Source organism: Perissodus microlepis, chromosome 8, assembly GCF_051167445.1.
Source record: "Perissodus microlepis isolate ML-2025 ecotype Zambia chromosome 8, ASM5116744v1, whole genome shotgun sequence".
Taxonomy (NCBI): Eukaryota; Metazoa; Chordata; class Actinopteri; order Cichliformes; family Cichlidae; genus Perissodus; species Perissodus microlepis.
This window is the reverse complement of record NC_140468.1, coordinates 25,257,439-25,278,127: the sequence shown is the minus strand read 5'-3', so window position 1 is coordinate 25,278,127 and position 20,689 is coordinate 25,257,439. Positions and strand designations below refer to the sequence as shown.

The following is a 20,689-nucleotide window of genomic DNA, read 5'->3' as shown; positions in this document are numbered from 1 at the left end:
AAACACATAAGGAAAAAGAAAAAGGAAAGAAAAATAAATAAATAAATATAGGGAGTGTGTTTTTATTTCCATTAATGTAACTAATATTTCCTCTAGTCTTCTAGTAGTTAACAAAGTCAAAATCTAAAGCAAAAGCAAAAACTGGCCTGCGTTTTCTAATGTAGTCCATCCATTTCTTCCATCGTGATACAAACAGGTCCCTCTTGTAGTTCACATCTGCTGTCATTTTCTCCATTCTGTAAATGTCCAATGTGATGTTCATCCACATGTTTATAGTTGGGCTCTCTGAAGAAAGCCATTTTTTTGTGATGGCTTTTTTGCCTGCTGCCAGTAAAATATTAAACAAGTATTTATCGTTCTTTGTCCATCCTTCTGGCATAAGTCCAAATAATAGAGTTTTACTTTCCAAAGGTAAATATCTTCCAAATGTCTCTTGTATTGCTGCATGTATTCCCTTCCAATAAGTTTTAATAACATGACAGTCCCAGAAAATATGATAGTGATTTGCATTTGTATTTCCACAATTTCTCCAGCAAGCGGGAGGGTTACCTTCATAGTGAGATTTTTGGTGAGGTGTAATAAAATATCTTATCAGGCATTTCCACCCAAATTCCCTCCAGCTCTGTGAGCTGCTACATTTCCATTGATATGCCCATATTGTTGTCCATTCTTCCTCCTTTATCTCTGTTCCTCCCTCCATTTCCCATTTTGTTTTGATATACAAGGTTGAGTGTAATTTCATATTTGTTAATCCTTTATAGAGGTCACCTATAATACCTCTATTTTTATTTGAACTATATGCCCTTTTAAATACGTCTAGCAGCTGTTTACTTAATTCAGCCTTAGCTTTTATCGTTTTATTGACAAAATGCCTCATCTGTAGATATCTATAAAAATCCTGTGTTTCTAATGAATATTTATCTTTCATTTTATCAAAACTAATTAGTCTCCCTTCCTCCATTACCATACATAAAGCTGTTAATCCTTTATATGTCCAATCTTTGAATCTGGTGTCCAATTTATTTGGAGCAAAATGTGTGTCATATGCACACCACTTAAGAACTGCTATATCCTCTTCTAGTTTATATTCTTTTATTACTGTTTCCCAAATTTTAAAAGTCAACTTAATCCATGGATTTTCAGTAGTTTTTATTAAATTTAAGCTTCATCTCCTCAACTGAAGTCGGGGCTCTAACGCATGAAAAGGTTCAGAAATATGCTTATTTAGTCTCAATATTGTCGCAATTACTTACTCACTGGACAATGAGCCAGCTCAACAAAAACAGCAGCTGGTTTTAAGCTAATATTGTGCCAGCTTGTGCCAGACAGCTGAGCTAAACAGTAGAATGACACCCTACACTTACTGCAGATGACCAGCAGTCCTACAGAGTTTTTTGTCCGACAGTGGCCAGTGTAGCTGAGATTTATGAACTTGAATTGAGTGGGATAACAAAACAGGATTCAGTTGACTGCAGTCTGCAGTCTTTTGACATCTGTTGGGGAGGCTGTAGCTCAGGCAGTAGAGTAGCACACCTACTAATTAGAAGGTTGTTGGTTTGATCCCTGTCTGTTCCAGTGCTAAAAATGCTAACCTGAAGTTGCTCTCTGATGCATCCATTCAGACTGTGAATGTTTGATAAAAGGCACCTGCATAGGAAAAACATAGAAAAGTGTTCGTATGAATGGGTGTGACGGGGTGAATGAGGCAAGTTGTGTGAAGCGCTTAAAGTAGAAAAGTGCGATATAAGCACCAGTCCGTCTACTGGTGAGATTGTACATACTGCACCTTTAAAGTCACCTGTTCCTGATTGCCCTTCCCTCGTTGTATTTAATCTGTATCTATAAACATGGTTTTTGTGAGGTAGCCATTGTTGTATATGCAATCTACTCTTACTGACTCACCTCTCTGTACCAGAAAACCCATTCGTTATGCTAAAAAGTTCATAGTGTGCTGTCATTAAAACGGATTTAGATAGTCTTTTAGTCTATAAATGTGTGAATAGCAACTTTTAAACAATAGTGCACACGTGTAATATGCTGCTGTAAAATTCATAACTTATCTAAACAGGCGTGTATATTTTTTTTAGCTATTGTTTGTCTTCTGATCCCTAATCAAAGCAACCCCTTTGTTTACTTATCAAATAATTATTATTACTTGATCGTGACAAAAAAAATTACCTTGGCAGCATTTTATGTTGTCACAAAGTAACTGTTTTCCCAAGATATCAAAATAATATGACAACCTGTTTTCAGTAGTCTGAATTTTGGAGGAAAGAGGCTTTTTTTTGTTTTGATCATTATATAAAAGAGACTTTCTATCAAGATAAAGTTTTCAAAATCATTTTTTCATGTTTCTATGAATGTTTTCACTTGAGGATGCATTTTTTTTTTTTATATATCTAGTTTGCTATCAGTATTTAAAGTAGGGAAGTGGAGGTGCCAGAGTTGAAGAATGTGACATTTTTATTGGGAGTGGCCACGATTTAAATGTTAGTATATCAGAGGATTAGCTCAGGTTGTGTAAAGGATAGAAAACTGAACAAAGGGTGTTGAATATGGAGCAAATGAAGGAGTTCATGGTGTTTCCGTTTCTTTCCTTAGTTTGGCATGGAGCTCCTTCACGGCCTGCATGGCATCCTCAGTCACCACCATCAACCGCTACACCAAAACCATCCTGGAGTTCAAGCACAAGCGCAGGAACATTGAGAAGAACCTGAAGATCAAGCAGAAGCTGTTGGAGCTGGACTCTCCGGAGCAGGTGTGGGACATGTACATCAGCTCTGTGCCGAGCACTGCCGAGGAACTGCTCGACCTGTCGTCAGATGGACGCAAGCTGTCCAACACCTCCATCTTCTTAGACCTCAATGACCTGCCAGATCCACAGGGAGAGGAATACTGCTAGACAAGCAGCGTGTAGCATTTTGAAACATGATTCTGTCACTGTCATGTCCAGTGTCTTACAAGGATGTAAATACTTTAAGGATAATGAGATCATGATTGAGACCTCTGGGGATTTTAAGTGATTATCCAAAATGTTCAACATTTAGCATTCGTAAATCAGAGCACTAATTTGGAAGCATATTTCTGGTCACTTGATAAACATAACTCTGGCATTTGCTTTCATTTTAGCTGTTGTTTGGTCTTCACCATTCCTGAGAACTACAACAGGATGTTTAATTTCAAGTTTTTCACTGTGTTCAACAGATACTTGCTGACGGGTGATGACAGCCATGAACCCAAAACCATAAAAGCACAGCAGGATGTTACATATTTTCAGCATAATAACTTCATATTTAAGGCAGAAGATTTAAAGGTTTGGGTTTTTTTTACACATCCTTAAAAAATCCAGTTTTAGTTTTATATTCATGCATCAATAGCAAGGTTACAACAACAATTATTATTATTAACAGGAAGACTATTTACCTTACTTTGAATAAAAAGTCAATTAAAAAAAACTAACTTGCATTTTCAGATCATCATATCATCTTTTGTTAGAAAATATCAAATATCAAATATCAACAAATATACTGTCAATATACAGTAAATGTACCATTGAAGCTAATTACACTACTGTAAAATTCAAAATGAAGGTTTGCCGTCTCCTCAGCAATGATCTCAGTGATCACAGTGATTGTTTATTACCTCAGAACTCATCAAATGTACATGGAAATTTGATTTGGAGTCTTTTCCTGGTTCTGATAAAATTCAGAACATGATACATAAAAGACTCTACAGGGATCCAGTTGGTTCAGGCCAACTGTTTAAAGCTAATCAAGCCCCCTATAACCTACATAGCTGTCCCGTTAAAACTGGGTTATAGCCTTATCCAGATTTCTGAAACCAAAACATGTACAAAACATAACTAGGATACTTCTGCATACACCGATGCTCAAGTGGTACATGTAGCTCCTTCCATGTCTAGTACTTCTAGTCGCTGAGCCCACCACAGTCGTTCTTCCCCGTTCATAAAAGATAGACATAGCCATCATAATGTTTTGAAATCCTAAGTGTTTTGGCATAACAGGGGGCGTAACAAGCATGGTTCAGATTTGATGAGAACCTGAAGACACTGGATGAAGGTTAGCTGTGCACCAAAGCATATAAACTGTCTACTTTATTTTAAATGCGACTTTTTTTTTTTTAAATATCATCATCTATTGAAACTAGCAACATTACAGAGATGTTTACTCTAGTTGTAAATCATCTGAGAAATAGGATACATTTTCCTCATTGGCTGTACAGAGGCCACTCTTCAGTCGTTCTTATTTTCCATGTAGGAGTCACCCCATGGTGGCCGTTAGTATAAATAAGAATAGGTGAAGCTGAGGAACCTAACAAAAGCCAAGAGAAAAGCTCCATAGAAAGGACAGTGATCTGATCGCTTCTCCAACATCTACAATTAGTTCAGTGAGGCGTAAAGAATCTTGGGTTGCTGAATTTTAAAGTTTAACTATTGATGAAGGTGTACAAAGTTGCTAAAGCTGCGTGTGTCCATGACTCACTCAGCTGTAAATAGACATTGCTGGACCGACAGTATCCATATATTGATACACTGCCTCACACCTAACTAAACATGTAAACCAAATGGGATTTAGTGGCATCAAACACACTGCATTAGGTCTTTAGAACCGAGAAGTACGACCACGATTGAGGAACTGCAGCAGCATTGCTCTGTCTAACACATGGAAACAAAAGATGATTTTAAGGTGTATAGCAAGAAGGTTCTGGGGGTGGAGGATGCCTGCAGGCCACGCTGAGTGCCTTTACTTCCAGCAGCATGCCTCCGCTCACGCAGCATGCTCTGTGCTCACAACATATGAATAAGGGCAGTGCTGTTTCTCTGAAAAAGTAACTGCTTTAGAGGAAACATGTAGCTGTCTGTGCAAACTGCCAAAACCCATCAGCGAGAGAACCGCGCATCTTTTGAAGCTCTCTGTGTTAATATTTACTTGATGATGGGGGTATTTTTCTTGTATTGACACACTGGGATTGTTGCTACTTACAGTCATTTAAGTGCATTTCAAAGTATATCTTTGTGTACCTTATTTATTTGTTCAGTTTAAAGTGAAATGTAAACGTAGATGACCTGACAGCTTATTCTTCTTGAGTTTAAATTATCTTTGACTCTCCTAGGTTGCAGTATACGCTGAAGCATGGATTGTTGTGTTTTTACGAGTATGTCATGACTTATTTACAGTGGCATTTTTTGTGTAGTGTTCATTAGTTGCTTTTTTGTGGATAATTGTTTTAAGCTTAATATGTTAATATGAATAATACGTTTTTATGGAAAGATTTAATTTGAGGCAATCAAGGAGCATATGTCATAATAAAGAAGTTGTTTTTATCATATTTTCTGCTGGGCTTTAACCCCACAGTTCCTTGCTTTCACCACAAGATGGCGGTGTTGCCTAACTTTGAAATTAGCAGAAATTGGCGAGCCAACACTGCCCCCATACACACGCACACATAAAGATGTTTTTTAATCAAAAGATTGAACTCAGTCACCCTTGTAGTCCAACTCAGTAACCACACTCGTGAGTGTTCAGACATTAAAGTATTGTTTCACTTTATTACAGATACCACCAGACTTTTTGAATCTTACCACCGAGGCAATCTGCAGCCCTTACATTTGCAAAGCAATTGCACTAATGCCATTCAATAGAAATTCAATCATTTGTCATTCGAGCTCAGTAAGAGCTTATAGCAACAGAAAACAATGAGCAAGAAGAGCTGTGGGAAAGAAATCTTTGCTGAAAAATAGGTGTCTTTTTTATGCTTTCATACAAGTGCAAATACATGCAAACTGAAAACTGACAACCCTGTAAGCAGAAGCGGAAAAGCTTCGTACATCAAAGTCCACTGAAATGGCTCATCGGCGGGTCGAACCTCTGTGCATTCATTTAACTTGTCTTGTTTCTGTTGTCCTCCAGTGGTTCCCTTTACCTTGTTCAAGGTGCAGCACAGGATGCTGGTTTTGCAGCGGGATACGAACTTAAATCCTTCACATAAATGTGCCAAGCGGCAAGCGATCCACACCGCTTCCCCTACATCCATTTATCCGCATTCATTATTCAAGAATACAAAACCACTCAGTCAAATCTGAGCTCATACAAAGATTCTCTTGCTCACCCTTCTGCTGCTCGCCGCATAAAAGATTCATCCCGCTTTATTTCAGAAACAATGCTTGGAGGATGGTGCTCAACATGTAGGCACTGATTGCTCTTAAATTCTTAACCAGCAAGATTAGAAAACAAACAGGTCGAAAGAGAAAGTTATGGAAATTGAGGAGGGTGAAAATGCATCAGATCTTGAGTTCCTTGTACAGTCTACTGAGCACCGGGATTAAACTGCAGAGACACTAAAAGCTACAGTGTTTTCACTGTTCTACAATTATACAGCCACAACTTACAGCAACCACATTCTCATGACCACCTTTACACATAAATGTTAACCACTTTGAGCAATCTGTCGTATAGAAAAAGACACGGCTGTCTTTCAAACATAAGGTGATTGATTGGTAGAGTTGAATGGATTGACACAGGGTTTTTATTAACAAAGTCTCTGCAGTGCTGCTTGGCTGGTCATAAGCAGATAACTGGCTCTCTCTTCTGCACTCTGAGGCGCTGCATTTGTCTCAATCAGATGGCATGTTAGCACAGGCGTCTATTCAAAACAGTGCCAACAAAAAGCCTCAAATTCCACCCCGTCAAAGGGTCACTGCCATCCAAAGTCCTGTCCTGCCATCTGATAGAAGCGCTGGTTGTGAGGCTTGTAGAAATCCCTCAGTCTCTGAATCACCTCTGGGTTGATGGAGGCGTGCGTCCTCCCTTTTGTCTTGCCCAGGCAGTGCGGTTTACTACTTCCCTCCGGCTTCTTGAGGCAGGGGAAGCCTTTAGTTTTGTTGAAGTAGAAGTGCTTGTCTGTGACAATCCTCTGGAGGCCCAGAAAGTCCTGGACTTTGCCCAGTTCCCCGGCTGGGTCTGAGATGAGCCGTTCCCCGCTGACCAGATGGATCTGATTTCTGGGGAACCAGGCCAGCCAACGCTCCATGTGTTGGGCATACAGACCGATCCACAGCGGGCTCCACAGAGAGTCGATCTGACCTAGAGACAAAGGCACAGGAGGCAGAGAGAGCAATGCATGTGATTTATGTCATCTTTACTCCTAGATAAGGATGATGAGGATTTCGCCCACTGTGTTCACTTTTTGACCCCACACCAATCATCTATATCACTAGAACCAAGATGAATGCTGATATCTTGTAAATACCAAGCATGCCAAGCTCCTAGTAAGGAAACAGGAAACTTCTCATTGTCAAAATGTTGGATGTAAAACACTTTGGCAGGTGTAAATAAATGCTAATTGTTACAACTATTAAATTGGTGCAGCTTGTGGCAGCATTTGCAAATGCCTACAGATAGTGGAGCTGTCTGGAAATTAAACTAATCTCTGACTCATAAAGTTAGAGATGCTATGCATAGCTGACTTAATACTGGGCAAACTGAAAAAACCCCATAATAGAAGTGCAATCAAATCCTTGCATTTAGTTGTATCTGTACCTGTGGTTTGGTTCTTGAAGGCTAGACTCTCAAAGGCGGGGATGTTTGGGGTCTTGGAGATTATCTGTGTGTAGTCAGATATGGCTCGGGTCACAGGGTCACGGACGACTACGATCAGCTTCACATCTTTAGACATGGCATGGACTCGCGCTGGTGTTTCCACGGTAACAAAGTAACGAGGCGTCTTCTCCATAACAATCTGGCCATCCAGGGCTTTAGGCATTATACTTCTGCACATGAAAGTAAGCAGATGAATTTACACAAGTCAGAAACATAAATCCTTGCAAAAGATTGAGGCTGGTATGAAATGCGTGTATATGGAGGAATTACTCCACTGGAAAAATGATGGATCGATGTTTTTTAATGTTAGTACATTTTCTTCATTATACACCATGTGAGATTTTGTCTAACATGTGACTATTTAAAGAGTAAAAATAAAGGTTTTAAATGACTAGTTCAGCATTTGAAATTATATCCTTGTGCCTTTTTAATGTCTTTAATCTAATTATAATTGCTTAGGCTTTAGCATTAAGGCTGGCAACATGGGGTTAAAACATGTATCTGCACATATGGATACATATAGGTATTTTCTTGAAAATCGCTATAGTAATCACAAAGGTCTCTACACATTCCCTCATATGACCCTATTAATCATTTTGACACACATCACATGAGAGTATCCGAGCAAGATTTCTTCTGTGAACCAGACAAAGAGGCAGGTACGTAAAACAGATTTCCTTGAATGCATCTCACTCTGTTCACCTCCACCTCCGCAGCAGAAGCCCAGCAGATGGGACTCATTTAGAGATAAAAGACTCCAGAGGCCCCAAAGGACTGTCTGGGGATTCAGGGACATCAGCTAACACACCTGCCACACACCTGACTGGCTGACCAAACACAAGCAGCCACAGTGGAACGATCATAAGCAGCTCTGAATCAGCATTTCAGCTGGTGTTACGTTGTCAGCTAAAGAGCTGATTCTAAATAGGTAGTTAAGGCAAACACAGGGTTTCAGCGTATTTAGGAAAATCTAATTTGTTTCCAAAAAGACCCCAATGGACAAGGTGTCCTGTTATAATTTAATCTTTGCATGAAATGTAAAGACAGCCTCTATATTTGATGATACTGAATATTAGTAGACCTTAAATGGTCTCATTTAGCAGTAAGATGACTAACAGTCAGTTTCCATGATAAAAACATCACAACAAATTTGGCAAAGATAAAATTGATTTAACCTTTTTATGTGTTTTTATTTCCATTATCAATTATTCAGTTAGTTATTTTGGGCACCTTTGAGAAATAGAACAGCCAATCAGACAAAAGCCGTTTTAAAGCTAAAAAGGCTTGTTTCAGATAATGGATCAACTAAGATACTGCACAAAGGGCCAGTATTCAGTAAATTAGGATTATTTTGAAATGATGATGCAAAGCTACTCAAGAAGAATCCGAGAATAAAATGTAAATAATAGAAACAGATTTATTAGAAATAATAATAAAAAAAATAGATAAATAATAATAAATAAATAAATAATAAATAAAGATGGGAAGTTGTTATGGCTAATCCTACTGTATATCACCTTAAATTAGGATTCTGTATTCTCTTAACAAAACTTTTCTTGTAGCTTTAGTTGAGATTCAGAATGAAGAATTCTGTTCATAATTTGACTGCTACTAATATCCACAATGCTATTATGTGCTATATAATTTAGGCATATAGGATCACTGGCTGCTTTTAAATGCTTTGCTACATACACCAGATTCATGTCATGTCATAAATGTCACTAACACTATAAACCTGTTTAGTGATGGTATTCAGAAAAACTAAAATGCTCCACAGAACTTTTGGAAACTGGTCGTATTTTTCTGCTTCTCACATTTGTACCTATTAAAAAGGAGTTCTTTGTTCCCACTGTTGCCAAATCCTTAAGTAATGTTCTAATTGATGTGTTTCTCTCTAATATATTATTGTTTTTATTTTACCATATAAAGCACCTCAAGATGACAATTGTAAAGTATTCTGACTGATTACTGCTGCCTTAAGTTGTTCACTTTTGCTAAATACAAGGTCTTTGGTTTATCACTGGTTCATCCCTCTCTGTCAAAATGGAAACAAATCATAAGTAATAAGGTATCTTCACTGTGTGTGTGTGTGTGTGTGTGTGTGTGTGTGTGTGTGTGTGTGTGTGTGTGTGTGCGTGTGTGTGTGTGCGTGTGTGTGTGTGTGTGTGTGTGATGCAGCCTCCTATTTAAAGGCTGTATCAGAAAACAGAATCAATAAAAATGTTCTCATAAATAATACCTTAATAATAAGAAGAAGATACTTTTTTTTTCAAAAAGAGGATAAAGAGAAAGAGAAACACTGCTGATCAATTGATGTTCTACCTGTCAGCTCAGTCAGGCTTCAGTCGCACCTGCAACCTGTCAATACATCCACCTACTACCCACCACACGGCCCTACTTCTAGGAGTTTCACAAACACACTCAGAGCGATTTGATTTGATCTGATCAGTGTGAGGCAGTGCTCACCACCACTTAGCCTGAAGACTTCCCTTTTAACTCCAATACCCTAGACAGGAGGAGCCGTACAGTCTGTTACATGGCCCCATAAACACACACACACACACACATTCTGCAAAACACAAACATACACTCATTATTCACTCATTAGTCAAGCATTTGCTGTCATGCTTCTGGTCTCCCTGTGGACCAATTTCTCACAGTCTAACACACACACACAGAGAAAAAGACAATTTAAAAAAAAAAAAAAAACATCCTACACACACACACAAATGCTCTGAAGACATAAATGGTGGGTGTAGTGGATTTTTACCAGACCCTTTAAAAGATCGTGTGTGTGTGTGTGTGTGTGTGCCAGAGCATTTGCTAGAGTGTTTTAAATGAAAGGGGTGGGTGACTGATGAAGGAATGATGGGAGTGGTTACAAACGCACCTCCATTAGCAATCTGTCTGTGAATAGCCTGAGAGCCAAGAGCCCCCATACCATTACCTAAGCACAAAGAGCTAATTACTGCTCCTAAGAGCACCATCAAAAGATAAGATGTATTCCAAATATGCTTCTGCAATGAGGTTAGCACAGACACACTAATTGATTGACAAAATAGCCATTCGTTTTTTCTGATAACTAAATATGGCTTCATCGTACTTTTGGCATGGGGAACTTTGTGCTCTTGGAGATGTGACTCCGGCTTCAGTTCCATTTTATACCTGAATAAAGGTATGCAACAATCAGAAACAATGTCACTGGTTGAAGTGGTGCTGACTGGGCAGGATCAAAAAAAAGTAATTTTGCTAGGAAAAAACTATAGTATGTGTTGTTTTATATTTACTTGTTATTGGTATGAAAAATAAATGAATAATCAGAAGGAAATGATGTGGTCACAGTTCCTCCAAGACAGTAACAACAGTAACAAACTAAATTAAATATTACAAGTGTATTTTTAAAAAGTCCGCTTTTTACATGTAGTTCTGCATGACTGCTCGTGAAGAACATTATGTGAAGAAATATTATTCCCAATTAAGTATAACTTAAGTACCCTGAAGTATTAACCTCTTGTGTTCACTGGCAGGCGAATAGAACTGCCTGGAGACACCATGTGTTACAGAGAAAATGCCCCCCCAACAAAGCTTAATAAATTGGCAGTTTTGAAGGTCCTGTTTTAGCTGCATCCTTTTACCGCTCATTGCTCATTTACTCCTGAGCGCGAGATCAAACATCCAGGAAGATGAACATGTGGATTATCCGGCCGCTTACAATGAGCCCCTTTTCCTTTGAGGAATCACTCTTTTGTCTCCTGATTTCCAATATTTCTGCACACCTCCCTGGTGAATTACTGCAGGCCAGCCAAGGCCAATGGCTGCTGATCCTGTAGGGGCTTAGTGGTTACTACGTGTAGGTGGGTGCGAATGGTGCTTAGCCAGTGGCAGTAGGGATGACATGACCTGGGGTGAATGTTATGATGGGGTGGGAAGTGAGGGGGTGCTGGTGTGAATGTAAAGGGATGGAGTACAACTGGTAATGCAGCGTTGGGTCTCAGCTGGGACCAAGAGAAGCAGGTGGAGACTAAAGGAGCCAGGACCCTCTAGAGGCTCATCAGTAGCATACTGTGTCATGTGATGTGTGTGTGTGTGTGTGTGTGTGTGTGTGTGTGTGTGTGTGTGTGTGTGTGTGTGTGTGTGTGTGTGTGTGTGTGTGTGTGTGTGTTAATAAATGTGAAGCAATTGCATTCTTCATCATGTATAGCAGGAAATATGCAGCAAAGAATCTGAGGATTTGAGGGTGTGCTGGATCAAAGAATGAAAAAGTGGTCTGTTAATCTTTGATGTTTGATCCAAGGAGGAAGCAATAGCCATTTAAGGAGCAGCAACATATTGGCGGAATTCATTATACACACCTGGCTGCCTGCTTATGAGTCAAATATGAGATTTGGGCGTGTATTTTTGTGTTTGTACATATGCATGACTGTGTTTTTGAGGGACCATTCATCCATTTCCTCTGTATGGGGGACCATTAAGTGGTCGGTCTATTGTGGATGTGCCCTGTCCACTTCCAGGAGACATCCATCATAGAGGGGCCCAGACCACCCCCAGCCTTTGCTTTCCAAACCCCGGGGGAGTACCCTAATGAGAGCCAGATCGCCCCACCCGTCTAGGCCTTATGGTGATTACCTCCTGTACAGTACGAGGAACAGAGAGATCACACCTGAACCCCAGTTACACAAAGCCACCAAAATCAAGTATAGCTTTAATTACTTCATACTTTAGTGTGTTGTTTCATAACAATTTATCAAAATTATACACACACATATGCACACAAATGTGTGTGTGTGTGTGTGTGTGTGTGTGTGTGTGTGTGTGTGAAATATTACCAAAGAATATCAAAAAATCAGATCAGATTCATTTAAAAACTTCGGTTTCATGTTTCCCTCTAACTCCTGCTGGACATCAAATGTTTAGGCAACTGTTCTTGTGTTATTTACATGATAATTATTTTCTACTACGCATACACAAAAAACAAAAGTAACACCATGTGTTGTGTCATTGCAGACAAACTCAGCAGTGTATTGGTATGAATTTAAAAGCATCCCTTAACGAGTTCAGGATTAATTGCAAATGCACCGGTGCCATCAGAGCAGCTGATCCTGGATTGCAATTAAAAGTCCCAGTAGGTCTCCCACAGCATTAGAAAACCTCTCAGTCAGTGTAGTTTTAACAGCTTACTATTAAATCAAACTCCTGATATCAGTGCTGGTGAAAAAAAAAATACCAGTTTGGGGGAAAAAAGTAAAATAATGGAGCATTAAAACATTGATTTTTATTTATTTATTTATGGAACAGATTTCAACAAATAGTTTTATGTTTTAAAAAAGTTTCAGTGAAATTGGTCTTGTTTAAATACATAAAAATACATAAAGATTTAGCCTTTAAATATCTTAAAATGTTATTGGCTTATTTGATGCTAAGCATAAATTTCAGGTTGAGGTAGTGAAAAATAAATTATCTGTGAGGCTCAGGAAGAATCTAACATTCACCTCTGAAGACTAAACTTAAAGTAACTACAAATAAAGCAGAACTTTAGGATTTCACACTGCTCCATAAACTTAAAGGTTTTTTTGGGTGGTTTTTTTAATCAATTTTCAGGAACTTGTAGATTTATATGGAAGCCCGTTTCCGCCACTAAATAAAAACAAAAAAGCTAGTATCCATAACTCGAAATTTCGAGAAATATAACTCAAAATTTCGAGTTACTTTTCTCAAAATTTCGAGTTAGCTCTGCCAATCAAAAATATACGTGAATGAGGTCGCTTTCTTGTTACCCGGAAGCATATGGCGCAGAGGAACGCGCACTCAAAAACGGATCCCAACAAATTGGCGCTTTCGCGAGTACGTTTGCTGATAGTAACACCATGTGATTCAGCTAATAACACAGGGATTTCATCATTTGTGAAGCCAGGCTGAAAACACTCAGCAATCTGTGCATTCACGACTGGATGTAATACCGGTAGCTTAGCTGTAGCATTTGTAGCTGAGGGCTTCAGCTTCCGGGTAACAAGGAAATGACGTCATTCACGTAGATTACTGATTGGCAGCGCTAACTTGAAATTTCAAGTTACTTTTCTCAAAATTTTGAGTTAATAAATCGAAATTTCGAGTTAATATGTCGAAATTTCAAGAAAGTAACTCGAAATTTTGAGAAAATAACTTGGAATTTCGAGAAAATAACTCGAAATTTTGAGTTATGGATCCTTTTTTTTTTTTTTGTGGCGGAAACGGGCTTCCATAGATTTATGCCAAGGTAAGTTGGTGTGTACGGAACAAGAAACTGCCTCCACACCTGGAAAAAGATGCTAACACTGACATGCCAGAATCTGCAGCCAGTGTTGCCAACTTAGCGACTTTGTCGCTATATTTAGCCAGTTTTCAGACCCCCTTAGCGACTTTTTTTTCTAAAAAGCGACTAGCGACAAATCTGGCGACTTTTTCTGGTGTTATTGGAGACTTATTTATGACGACTTTTTGACGTGAAAGCGCGTATCGCTCTTACTCTGAACAAGCAGCGGGTACTGGCGTGGCCACCTCACCCGTGCCAAAGTGCTCACGGGCAGAGGATAGACCTCCCCCCACTGCTATCAGGGCAGAAGATGTTCACACCTATGCGTCCAAACTGCAAATGAATCGCGCATGAGCGAAGCCGCTGCTCCCACACTGACTGTAACGCAGTCAGTTCTTTTTTTACTGTTATGCTGTTTTGTGGATCACAAGGTTTAAAACTACTTATAAACACACACACAAAGTAACTCCACCAGAGTGCCTATTTCGGGTCACTTTTGCCGGTCCAAGCCCGGGTAAAGGAGCAGGGTTGGAATTGTGACATTAAAAAAAAACAAAAACAATAATTGCTAAAAGAAATTTAATTTGTAGTTCTAAATAAATTCTAAATGCATTTAGGACGTTTTTTACTCACTTTATGTCTCTTCCACGATGTTATTTCTCTCTCCAACAACGCAGGTTACAATTACATTAGCATGACCAATTATACAAATTAGGTGATGATGTCATTTAGCGACTAATTGCGACTTTTAGGACAGCCAATAGCTATTTTCCTTACTGAGGAGTTGGCAACACTGTCTGCAGCTCCTCTAGTGGTCACATGAGGCTGTCTCAGATAGCAGTTAGATAAACCCCTCCCATAAAATCACATGTTAAAATGCCCAACTTTACAGTATTAAAAAACTTTTTTCAACCATGGAACCAATAAATAAATAAATAATTAAACAGCTCTCCACGTTATAATAGCTGTAGTCTGGGTGATCTCTCCTTTACACTTTTAAACTGCAGCTGTCTGCCTCAGCTCTGCTAATTTGAATTATTGACTTTGACCTTCGTGTCTATTTGCACTGCACCTGACTGCTTGTGAATGCCTAACAGATAACACACATCTCTCTCAGCCAAATACAGCCAGTTTTTACTCCAGAAATCGACCATTTCTGCAATCAAAACACTAATGATCCATCTTTTATATGCAGTTAGCTGGCTAGCTAGTAGGCTAGCTAGCTAGACAGGTAGTAGCCTCCATGACATCTGCCACTGGTTGTTGTAAAGCCCTGAGCTGCATGCTTCTCACCATCGTAGTGTTGTGAAACTGGATATGCTCAGAAATGTGTTTACTAAGCTCACAGAGCTGATATCTGAGGACCATTTTACAACAGACTGTTGCAGCAAAACTGGGGTTTTTTTAGCAATCAAAAAGTGTCACAGGTGCAGTTTTTTCACGCATATATGTTGGCTTTACTTTACAAATATGGAAGCTACATTCATCGTCTATACTATCTATGGCTATCCATGGGCCTCCAACCACAAAGCATACAGCTGCTTTTTATTAAAAGAGTCACATTTTTTACTGCCAGTAAATCAGAATCAATAATATTGATAAATCTCACTGTACCTCAGGAACGAAATACAACCAGCTCAGCTGTCTGGAGGACAGAATGTCTATAGCCAAACCCAAAGATACACAAACACACAGACACACACAGACACACACGAGCCCAGCTCTGATAACAGTCCCCTGGGTTGAAGCAAAGGTCAGCAGAGATGTGTGAGGCTGCGGTAACACTGGCTTCACCCTTTAACCTCCAGCTCACCCAAGCCTTATCTCTTCCTCATCCACCCCCTCCTTTTTTTGCTCTCCATCCGCCAGTCATGCCATCTTTCAATAAGAAAGCATCATGAGGGAGAATGTGAATTGCTAGCTGAGCAATTTTAATGGGTTCGTCCGGAGTTGCTTGGAGAGAAAAAAGCTATGAGTAACATGACCCCTGTGTGCCTATGCGAGAGAGGGAGGGAGGGGGGTGGTTATGCCAATGTAGGAGAAAGCTTCCTGCTAATTGTAACAGAAGCCGAGCTGACCAAAGCTAACTGCTCTAACGCTGGAGTCAACCCAAGGTCAGAGCGAGGAGATAGCGCTATCGATCCCAGGCACCACAGTAAGGAGGAAACTTCCAGTCCATCTCAGGGCCCATCGCAGCGCTCTTCCAGATCCAATCTCTGCTTCAACGCCATTAGTGGATCTTTGTCAAGGACTCTGATCTCACTAGTCCTGGGGAAGCTAAATGTTATTTTACTGCCAAATGGAAGACGGGGTGATTCTAAAGAAGATACACTATATCTCATCCTCTTTAATTTAAACTGAAAAAAAACAAAAAACAAAAAGTATCTACACAAAAATGTCATGTTGACAAAGTAAGCACTGAAGCTGACCCTCCATTAACCATCTGTTAGAAAAAGTGCATTTTTGCCTTATGCCTCATTCTCATTTATTACAACATGAGTCTTATTTCCAAAAGTTGATGCTGAGTCTTATTTGTATTCTCTAAGCTATAGTTCATTTGCAAAACATTGCAAAGCTATAATTATTGATATTTTGGAACGTGGCACAGAATATGAGCAGCCTGACAAACCTACAGGTTAGCTCCCAAAAGGCTGATTCTGTTCGTCTGCACGTGGCGTTTTCAGTGGGAGAAATGTTTCGTCATCATCCAGGTGACTTCTTCAGTCTCAGCTGACTGCAGGTTTCTCCGACACTATAAACAGCATATTTGCATAATGACTGAAGCTGGTACAACTGAAGGAACAATGGGCTGTGAGGTCAGTTTCTTGATCTTTACTGTGACCATTGATCAACAACTACTGATCAAAGACCATTGATCAATGGCCATGAATACTATTCACAGAGAGCTGTGTCTAGCTACAGGTTAGCCAGACTTTTTTAAAGGGAAAGTAAACTGTAAAATTATTATTCAGGTTTAATGTTATCACAACTAAGCTTTGTCTTGAAAATCTGCATTTTTGAGTAGACTATTTCTGTTTATACTTGTTGCTAGCTTGTATGTTTGCATTATACAAACTCCATCTTTGGTTCAAGTTTTTAATCGAAAAAAAAAAATAACAATAATAAGACTACTTGTAAGCTAGCCCCCCTCAAAAATATGTTCTGGTATTTACATCTCACACATAAATTATAGAAGAGAAGCAAAACGAAATCAGCTACATTTTGTTTAAAAAAAAATTGGGATGCCTTTTTAAAGATATTTTGTAATTTATGTATTAAGTTCCTTCAAACTTGCACAGAAACAAGAATAACTTTACTTTCAATTGTCAAGAAATACCTAATAATAATAATGATTGTGTGACCAGTAGCTAAGGAAGCAATTTGTGGTCACTCCAGAAGTAAGTCTCATAACTTGGCAGCCATCTTTAATACTTCTATGCACCCATTTACTCAGTTTGTTTTTGAGCATTCTCTATAATAGCTTTAACTTCACTGACACATAAAAAATGTATGAAAGACCAGTCAAATCTGAAAAAAAAAACTTTGGTAACTTTGCCCCAAAATAAAGTTTTTAAAGCTTTTGGCAATATTTACTTCTTTGTTAGAATTCATCCATCCATCCTTGTGGTTGTGGGGGGCTGGAGCCTATCCCAGCTACCATAGGGCAAGAAGTAGGGTACACTCTATGTGTTAGGCTCCCAGCCAGGGCTAACACATTGAGACAGACAACCATTTGCTTATGGGCCATTTAGAATGACCAGTTAACCTAACCTGACTAATTGCATGTCTTTGTACCGTGGGAGGAAGCTGGAATACTTGGAGAGAACACACATGAAACACAGAGAACATGCAAACTCCACACAGAACAGTGGAGTCAAACTCAGGACCTTCTTGCTGTGAGGCAACAGGGCTAACTTCCACACTACCATGCTGCCCGGTCTTACAGCAGATATCAAATAAATGTAATTTTTTTGAGTGCTGTGTTTCTCTTATGATGCCGAAAAGTTTCCTCTACAGCTCAGCTTTGACCTTCATGATAGATTGGCTTTCATTTTGTGAGAAATAGCTCAGCAGTGTGACTAAACTGTTTTCTTTGCAGTGATAGGACTAATAGGAGGTCCCAGACTCTCACTAGAAAGGCTTTTGTTCACATGATTATATATATATATATATATATATATATATATATATAGAGAGAGAGAGAGAGAGAGAGAGAGTATAACTTCTTGAACGGCAGTCTTTTTTAAATCAACATTAGAAAATACAAATAAAAACAATAATAATTTAAGAATTTTTTCAATAACCAGAAACAAAGGGGTCCGTGTCCTTTGTCCTTTGTGAACTGCTTGTTATGAAGTGGTGTGAACACATCATTAACTCTCAGCGTAAAGTGACCTAGAGTCAGAGGTCAATTGACAGAGCTGACAGTGATGTCAAGTGGCCCAACATGCAGCGAGGCCCATCTGGTCTGAGGGTAAGATGTGACAATCTGGTGTCACATACACATAATCTTGTGGCACACACAGACACATACACACTCTCACACAGAGCAGACATGTAGGCAGACAGATGAGGCCTCTGTGGCTTTCTCAGTACTTCCAGATTTGTGGAATTTTCTCATTATGTTTACATCCCACAGTTTTTGACATGATGGTGGCTGTGGTGTGTTTTCCTGTCTTTGCATGTGATCACATCAATGTAAAAACACTGCCCAGGAAGCAGATATTACTTCTCTCACTTTATCTCTCTGAGTCATAGGTTAAATTGCTGCTGACGTATCAAACAGGCTCCCAGATCCAGGCCAATGAGAGCCATTATTGAGCCCCTGTAATATACTGTAAGCTGGTTAACAGCATGCAACACTGTATCCAGATTTGGATACAGTTTTAATCTGTCATATTTGGAGCAGTTTGCGGGTCTGTGGGTGCACAGGCTTACAGGAGGCACAGTTCGAAAAGCAGAATGAAAATCAAAAATGTGTAATCCAGCATCTGTTGGGAACTTTTTTTCCCTCAAAGTCCCCTCTACCAGGTCTAAGTAACTTGAATTGGACCTAGAAGAGAGAAAGAGAGAGAGAGAGAGAGAGAGAGAGAGAGAGAGAGAGTGTGTGTGTGTGTGTGTGTGTGTGTGTGTGTGTGTGTGTGTGTGTGTGTGTGTGTTTCCAAGTTGTCATGAAACAGCCCAAGAACTGAGCCACATGACAACAGTAACATCTGGCTCTGGCTCCAGAGATGATTACTTTGCTGCTCTGTGAGAAGTCAGTCTGGGAGGCCTCTGCTCTCTTTCTCTGCAGCCCTACAAACAAACAGGCACGTATGCATGCACACAGCAAGTATGGCAAGTACACACGTGTACGCATGCACAGATTGGCATAGCCAGATGGCAAATTCTCTTTGACTGTCACCTAAACCTCTTCGGAATAGCAGTAGATGTGTTTGGGTACACAAGATGAAGCTGGCGGTTGCTAATTGGCTCTCGAATGTAATACAGAAACCTAATACTTGAATCATTTGTGTCATTTAAATGACAAGAATCATTAGGGCACTGTAGCATTTTGGTTTTCTCTTTTAAAAAATACAGATTTCTGTAAGACACATCTTCTTAGGATAAACTTTGTAAAGGAAAAATAAAACAAAGAGCAACTCATGCAAAAACTAAAGTACGTTCAGCACTTCTGGTGAGCTGGATTCTGTGCGTAAAGTGCGCGTACCTGTACCAGTCCAATCCCCGTGCGTAATGCCGGTCGAAGAAGTGCGGCTCAGACCCCAGGGCGCGGATGTCTGGATGGAGCCGCAGAAACTCCAGCAGTGCTCGGGTGCCTCCTTTTTTAACCCCTATGATCAGCGCCTGGGGTAACCTCCGAGTGGCTGTCCACTCTTTCCCGGAGCTGTTCGCCTCCAGCTCGGGATGCTCGCTGCCGAATGCGCCTTCTCCAGCTGCGGTGACACTCTCTTTGGCAAAACTGGTTCCGTTTCTCTCGTGCGGCCATCCTGACCCCGACACGAGGAATTCGCTCGTGGGCGACTTTATTTCAGAGTTTTCTGTCAGTTCCGACTCGCAGCATCCAGTGAGGAAGTAGACCAATGAAAAGCAGAGGATGCTCAGCGAGGACGCGATGGTGAGCCGGTGGAAAAGCCGCCGCAGGTCCGTGTTCGGAGGGTGGTGGTGATGATGATGGTTGTAGTGGTGGTGGTGGTGGTAAAAAGTTGCCATTCCTCACAGGCCCATGTGTGATAATGGGCCATTCTACCACAAGTTCAGCTCACATCCTAACGCCATGAACATCCCGCGAACTCTTGGAGAGTCTCTGTCAGTCCGCTCCGCTGCTCTCCTGCTCGTTCACGTCGCGTGTTTGGAGCATATTGAGAACTCTTCGAACCAGAAAGCCGCTCAAACTCAGTAAATCACTGGAACTAGTGTTTACGTGACATCCAGGATATGCGCCCACTTACTCACCCACCCTGGCAACCTAGGGGAACTAATAACGCTCTGATATCCCAGCCTCGCTGCAGCGGGTCTCTCTCTCTCTCTCTCTCTCTCTCTCTCTCCCCACTTCACTGGATTACTCTGCGTCTCTCTACCACGGCTTATCCTAAGGGGATTCGCGTCCACAGTTTTCTCTCTCTCTTTTCCCTCAGATACCTTTGATTGCGGGGTTATGGCTTGGGGCTCTTTTAATTACAGTATTATTTATTTGGGGAAGACTTATATAAGTTATTAAAGAAAAAGATCACCTCACATGTTCAGTAATTATTATTATCAAAAGAAATGGTTAATTTCT

The 20,689-nt window shown here is 40.0% G+C and overlaps 2 protein-coding genes across 2 annotated transcripts in view; one reads left to right on the top strand and one right to left on the bottom strand.

Annotated features, from left to right (window-relative positions):
- Window positions 1-5,349, top strand: part of gsg1l2b (gsg1-like 2b) — a 28,434-nt gene extending 23,085 nt beyond the window's left edge. Inside the window, exon 5 of the mRNA XM_084938386.1 lies at window positions 2,602-5,349. Within this exon, the coding sequence (XP_084794512.1) occupies window positions 2,602-2,902 (301 nt within the window). The 3' untranslated portion in view covers window positions 2,903-5,349. The remainder of the gene's footprint in view (window positions 1-2,601) is intronic.
- A 200-nt stretch (window positions 5,350-5,549) lies between these two features.
- Window positions 5,550-20,437, bottom strand: hs3st3l (heparan sulfate (glucosamine) 3-O-sulfotransferase 3-like). Its single transcript, XM_084938385.1, has 3 exons — window positions 19,619-20,437; window positions 7,560-7,789; window positions 5,550-7,103 (listed from the first exon to the last, which is right to left on the bottom strand). Exons 1-3 carry the CDS (start codon window positions 20,119-20,121, stop codon window positions 6,715-6,717), a joined length of 1,122 nt encoding a protein of 373 aa, XP_084794511.1. The 5' UTR covers window positions 20,122-20,437; the 3' UTR covers window positions 5,550-6,714.
- Window positions 20,438-20,689: the final 252 nt, after the last annotated feature.

Coding starts and splice junctions, on each gene's coding strand:
- hs3st3l (XM_084938385.1), bottom strand. CDS start 20,121: ATGGCAACTTTTTACCACCACCACCACCACTACAACCATCATCATCAC. Junction 7,790..19,618: donor CGGGGATTGGACTGGTACAG/GTACGCGCACTT, acceptor TTTCATGTGCAG/AAGTATAATGCCTAAAGCCC. Junction 7,104..7,559: donor CTTCAAGAACCAAACCACAG/GTACAGATACAA, acceptor CTTTGTCTCTAG/GTCAGATCGACTCTCTGTGG.